At 39.5% G+C, this 6,628-nt stretch overlaps 1 protein-coding gene across 1 annotated transcript; it reads left to right on the forward strand.

The window, feature by feature from the left end:
• The first annotated feature begins 4,341 nt into the window (after window positions 1-4,341).
• Window positions 4,342-6,347, forward strand: LOC139460287 (uncharacterized). Its single transcript, XM_071241782.1, has 4 exons — window positions 4,342-4,378; window positions 4,883-5,002; window positions 5,225-5,951; window positions 6,158-6,347. Exons 1-4 carry the CDS (start codon window positions 4,342-4,344, stop codon window positions 6,345-6,347), a joined length of 1,074 nt encoding a protein of 357 aa, XP_071097883.1.
• The last annotated feature ends 281 nt before the right edge of the window (window positions 6,348-6,628 follow it).

Consider the following 6,628-nt stretch of genomic DNA (forward strand, 5'->3'; position numbering starts at 1 on the left):
TACCAGATTGGCCCATGAGCCACCGCTTTCTGGGCGTACGACTCTGGGCATGTGAATGATTTGTCAATCAAAAATTCAGATTTGTTACATGAACAAATGGTCAAGACCTAAAGTATAAAGTAACTTTGAATACAAATTTTGTGCAAATTGAGCAGCCGATTGATAAGACAGGGCCCATCCTACCACCAGTCTAGATGAAGTCAGGGTCGAAGTGGTGTGGCAAAGGAACACTATTCCAGGAACCAGTGCCCTCAACCACCAAACTCCCGCCCTCCGCCGACACAGGGACGCAACCCACGGCAAACGGGCTGCCCAATTGTGTCACCTTGTACCACAAGCATTGGGGTGCTGAGGACACATTCTACCCCGGGTCCACACGGGGGAAGAGCTGTTAGCATTACCCAGCAGTCACCACGGGGAGGTTGCTCTTCACTAGTGCCCGTGAAAGAAAAAGTACAGTGCGTACAACCAAAAACAAAGGCATATGTGAGATTTATGATGATTAATTTATAAACAGAAATCATGTTCCATGAAGTAGAATGAAAATGCATTGTAATGCCAATATTGCATTCTCCGCAATACACAAAGAAAGAGTCAAGGGGTCCAAATTAAAAATTACACAAATCAGAGTTCAATGAAAAAGTGCATGAAGATTCCATTAATGACACAGTAGTCATGTAACACGTCATCAATAGCTAGTGTGACCACCCTGGCCATCAATGCACGCCACACACGCCTCCGTCAGCGTCAGGCGGCGGATAACGTCAACAGGAATCCCGTTCCACAAGTTCAATAGAACGTTAAAGTTCCTGTCGGTTCGCTGGAGGCGGTACATGTTGTCTCAGCTGACGATCAAGATGATCCCAGAGATGTTCAATGCGGTTCATGTCTGGAGAACAAGGTGGCCAGGGCAATACGTTGACGTTAACGTTGTTCAGGTAGTCTTGAACAATCCGGGCAGTGTGAGGCCTTGCGTTGTCTTGTTGCAAAATTAATCCTCTTGGCTGATGTTGAATAAAGGACACCACAACAGGTCTCAACACTTCACACCTGTATCGCTGAGCATTCAGGTTTCCTCGGGTGATAACCAGTCGTGTTGTAATCTGGCCACAAATGCCTTCTCATACCATGACGGCTCCACCTCCAAACGGGTGAACTTCTCTAATGCAGTTTGGCGCCAGTTGCTCTCCCCTTTGTCGTAAAACTCGAACTCTGACATCGTTCATGAACAGACAGAACCGACTTTCATCTGTAAAGAGCACTCTCGCCCAGTCATGTACCTGCCGTACAAAGTCGTCGAAGGACTATTCGTCTGCTGATGGCATGCCCTAGTGCTGTTGCCGACGTTAACGTCGCCGTCACACATCTGTTTCGGAGGTGAATCTGCCGGATGTAGCTGTCTTCGGCCGGTGTTGTCACTCTCGGTCTTCCCGATCTTGGCTGGTCTTGAGTCTATCCTGTCTGTTGGTAGCGGATTGTCAACTTGCTGATGGTGGTCTGGGAGAAGTTGAAGGTTCTGGCTATCTGATGTTGAGTAGCCCCCATATTGGCCATACTGATCGCTCTGTCTCGTTGCGCTTGTGTAAGTCTGGGCATATTCTTGATGTTTTTTTTCTATTACTGAATGCCTGCTCTGTCCAACGTCGGTATTTATGTCACAATCACGCACGTGCACTTGGACCAATGTCTCAAAATCACGTTTTGCACGTTTTCAACAATGCATGATTTGGAAAGCTGCGTTCGAAAATCTGCGTTGTGGTTGTGGTCATGTTGCATTTGGGCGAATGTTTTCTGTTGGGGTTCAAACCTGTACCAGCTTTTTTGCTTTTTATACAACTATTTTTAAAGTGAAAACATTCTTTTGCCCGGTAGTTTATTATGTATATACTTGTTGCCTGTGTTTAAATTGATGTTGCTTAGCTAATCATCATTAAGGCAAAGAAAACATTTGTATGCAATGTTACTAATCTCTTTAAGAGAAAATGACATCGATTATTCATGATCTTTTGTATCTTTTTGTATGAATGCTGTTCTCTTGTTTAACTTGCAAAAGATGTGATCATGATAACTTTGACTTCCTAAATACTTGTAGCATATTTCAGTAAGAGTATATTTTTACAGGTATACATATTGACTGGCCGCTTGAGAATGAGTTTCAGATGTTTTGGTGATGGCAGAAGCGCTTGAAGGTATGTTGTCTTTCCAAAAATAATCGATAAAAATTATTTCTACATACAAACATGTTGAGGAAACGTAATATGTTCGCATAATGCAGATACTGATATTACAATAACAATTTGTTGACGTTTATAATCTCATTTTATCATCACATCAGTTGGTTGAACTACAAAATAAAGATGAATCGCCATTATAAAATAAAATAAAAGCGAGAAAATCCATTCTATCATTATAAAAAAAATAATCTGAAAACAGTTCTATGTTAATGAACTAAATCTTTGAATTAATCATGTATTTTTCAAATAAGGAATGAATATGTCAATAAATGTCACAATAAATGATCATTATGACCTCATCAACCATATGAAGTAAAGAGAATTAATAGATCAACAAGTCATGGAGTGGCTGTAGTCCTAGGAGAAAATACTAACTACAATGTTGTGTGTGTGTTGCCATGACAGTAATTAAAACGACAAAACCCTTTCCAAAATCAGAAAGCATCCAATGTACGATTTCAACTATTTCTTGTTTTTATAGAATCTATAATTTAAGACATATGGTACCGTATTTAGCACACAGGCAATTGTATGCATGTGTACGTCAAAATTGTTAGCTGTATGATATTCCGACAATTCAAGTCAAGCTTAAAGTATCTTCGATATTATATTTTGTCGTATTGGTTGTGCAAGTGACATATTATACGTTTATTATCCCACTTAATATCTTAAAAAGAACATCCAACAATAACTTCATGGATCGGGTTTGCCGTTATATTTACAGAATTTAGTGTCTTTTGTTAAGTGTATATGTGTCGCTTTACCTTTCAGTGTGTCAAACATGTTCAGAAATAAAAAACAAACAGCAAAGAATCTTCTCATGTGAAAGTACATTCCTGTTCCTTCATACAAATTCATCATTTATCAACCTTCCAAATGCAGAGGAAGACAAGAATTCAGTGACGGAAGGGCGTAAGGATTTCGTTTGGAAGTTCAAGAAGTGCATATCAGCTTTACGAAACTCTGTTGGAGGTGCTGTAATTGTACATATTCATGACCTTGACTCTAATGATAATTACCTTGACCACTTCCACGAACTAGTTGATGTTCAACTCAATTCACTTATAGAAGATGGAAGTCTATTTGTTCAAGTGTATCGGAAGAACTGGTTACACACTCTCGCTGACAATACCACTGATGAAGAAGAGTTTGAAAAAGATCCTGATGATGAACCGGAAAAAGCTGGAATTGATTATGACGCTCTCTTCAGGAGTGTAGTTGGAGTAACAGTAACGCCTTCATTTACAGTTGTGACAGTTGACTTCAACACAAAGGTCCCTCTTGATAACAGTGTTGAGGATCCTAAAAACACAGAACTTCAGACGTTTCTAACCAGGAAGATTCTGTTTCGCAACATCAGTACAAGAATTCGTGGTTTGGATTGCCTACAAGAGCATCGAGGCATCCAAGTGAAGCGCTTCAAGGTCACAGACAAAGATCGGGAAAAGGAGCTTCTAAATGACCCACACAAACTTGCAAATTACATTTGGAAACAACTTAAATTAAGATATTATATCAGTGCATTCTCCAAGGTTGAAGGGGGTGGATCATTCTATCTTGGAGTTCTTGAGGAGGAAATTACGTATAGCTCATACACGTCTCACCGATATCAAAAGGAGGGATTCGCCATTTCACTTGTCAACCGTGATTTGCTTAAATCACAAATAAAAGAAAAAATAAGGAACGAAACACTTGTGCTTCCTTATGACAATAACGCTGTTGTCAGCAACCTATCTCCAGATTTAATTGAGATAGAGTTTCATCCATTTGGGAAGTTGTTTATATTAGAAGTTGCAGCACCTGCTGTAAATGGACTTGTATTCTATGACAGAAATGGACCTGAAGCATATGAACTAGATAACCACAATTCGGAGAGGAGGCTGCCAGTTGTAGAGTGGCGTGATCGACTGCTAAGATGTAATATTAACAGTTCTTTCTACCATAGCAACTCATTGTCTACACTGACACTTTGTTATAAAGCTCAAGTCACTTCTCGTCTTCTAATCTATACTGTGTAATATAAAGGCATATTTCGACATGCTTTAGATGATCTGCCACTAGAAACATTATATAATATACTAAACACTTGTCATTTCAGAAAGCAAACATGACTTCTTCAAAACAAAGACATCTTGAGATTGAGGGTAAGTTTGTAATGTAACTTTTCAACAAGACATTTCAACATCTTTAACTACATTGGGTAGTGGATTTATGCGGTGGGGTAACCTAGTGGTAAAAACATTTTCTCATCACAACAAATGCCCGAGTTCGATTTCCCATATCAGTGCAATGTATGAAGCTCATTATTGAGTCTCACTGACCCTAAGTAATTAACTGATTGATCTATCCTGTCACTGGAGTATACAGTATTGTTTTCATATCATCAACATAACTTCCAAATTGGAACTGTTGCTGTAAACTACTACAATGTATTAATATCTAAACTAGGGTTGTATATTGAGATATGCTGCGTCATATGCATATAGCATATAAAAGCGTATGTAGGACTGTGATAAGGTACAATACGTCATGAGCGTTTTGATTAAAGATCAATGATGGTCATTTCTATCATTATTTGAATATTTTGATCCGTTTTAGAAATAGTCAATGCATGCTACAGGGCCTTAAATCACATGCATAAATTTCAGAGCCTGTTCCGAAAGAGCCAATTCATGAAGTGGAGATCACGTCCTTCGATCGTCACCCTCCTCATGTAAGGCAGATAAGGCAATCTATTGATGACATAGAACACCGAGTATTTAATGCAGGTATGTATCTTTAACTATGACCCCTATAACTACAGGCGCTATAGAACTAGAGTTAATGTTTCATTAAAAATGGAGGCAAAAACTAAATAACTACATTATCATCTTTACGCTTCAAAATGTATAAAGCTCTTATAAAGCATAATGTGAAAGGTGAATGCCAGACAATAACCAGTCTATTTGTTATATGGAACATTATTATAAACTATCTATTTGCTTTTTCAGGTGATATGTGTGTATACCCAACGCATCGCGACCCAAATGACGATACTGGGATCTGTAGATTAGTTCACGAAAGAGTTAAAAGCGGTTTATTCCAGTCTGGTGTGGCTTACACAGCAAAACGAATGAATGTGTCTGCAAATATAGATGCAGAACCAAGGCCCACTGAAGCACTCTATGACGCGATACTCTTTGTCCCAGATGAACCACCAACTGTATTTACAGTTATCAGTGACAAAATAACCAGAAGGAAACACTCTGAAGCGCTGCAGTACAACCAATCTATCGCTAAAGGCATAGTAGCAGCGGTTCGAAAGTACACAGATGAACAGTTCAGTGTCGTCTTTGGTCTGTTGCGAGAAGCCGAACTATCAGATGATGACAGGTTCAAAAAGGCCATCGATAGAATACATGCAAAAACGTCTAACTTAGCTGTTCCCTTGGCACTTAGCATGTCTGAAAAGAAATTCAGAAAGGTCCTTCGAGCATTTCTGCTATCGCTTGCTGTTACTGACTGTGTCGGCAGGACGGGCGCAGAGAATTCGTTGTGGGTTCTTACCTTGGAACAGTTCCGTGTGCTAACAGAACATATTGATCATAAACAAGTGACAGTGAATACAAGGCCATCCTGTGGAGGAACTGTTGTGCTACTTGAAGTCGCTAAAAGATTACAAAGGTCTGGTCCCACAATGATTGTGACACAGTCAGATGTCATAGCAGAACAAGCCAGGTATTCATTCTTTATATATTATGTGACAATGCTTTTCTAGAGCTATCAGATATCCGTAGATAACTGTTCATTCCTTCTGCTTCCCCACTGTATGTCCTTCAGTGTGTAAGAATAACAACATGTTTCAATGTGAAGTTGAACCATTTAAAGATGAACATGTATAACTTGACATATCTTTCAAACACAATCGATTTCCTTCAATCCAGGACACTATCAGTTTGTGAATATGTTTTCAATGCTGATCAATTCCAAACGGAAGCTACCCATCGAAAGCCAGACATAGTCAATGTGGTGGCAGACTGCGAAGTGACCAGCTGTTTTGAAGACCAGAGTCGAAAAGGAATGACCTGGCACTTCATCAAAAAAGCTCTGACAGGTAGGACAATATACGCGTAGTGGCAATAAAGAGGATGTCACTTTGTCCACTATTGCTGCTTATGTTATTCGAAAATTTAGAATCTAATCAGGATGTGGTATCATTACGTTATTTTCTGACTAGCTTTTGAAAAGACTGCCAAAATAGAGCTGGAATATTGTGCGGGGTTAAACAGAAAACACATACGCTTTTCATGCAAAAACAGAAGTAGTCCCAATATCACCTGTTTCCTCAATGCCCCCAAAATCATCACACCATGAACCATTTGGATATTACCAAACAAGGTGACGGAGGACCCCAA

Source organism: Haliotis cracherodii, unplaced genomic scaffold, assembly GCF_022045235.1.
Source record: "Haliotis cracherodii isolate W230 unplaced genomic scaffold, xgHalCrac1.p SCAF_14, whole genome shotgun sequence".
Lineage (NCBI taxonomy): Eukaryota > Metazoa > Mollusca > Gastropoda > Lepetellida > Haliotidae > Haliotis > Haliotis cracherodii.

What these genes read in the sequence shown, in the direction of transcription:
- LOC139460287 (XM_071241782.1), top strand. Translation starts at nt 4,342, where the DNA reads ATGACTTCTTCAAAACAAAGACATCTTGAGATTGAGG. An exon ending in ACACCGAGTATTTAATGCAG is followed by an intron (nt 5,003 to 5,224) that starts GTATGTATCTTT and finishes TTGCTTTTTCAG; the next exon opens with GTGATATGTGTGTATACCCA. An exon ending in GTCATAGCAGAACAAGCCAG is followed by an intron (nt 5,952 to 6,157) that starts GTATTCATTCTT and finishes CCTTCAATCCAG; the next exon opens with GACACTATCAGTTTGTGAAT.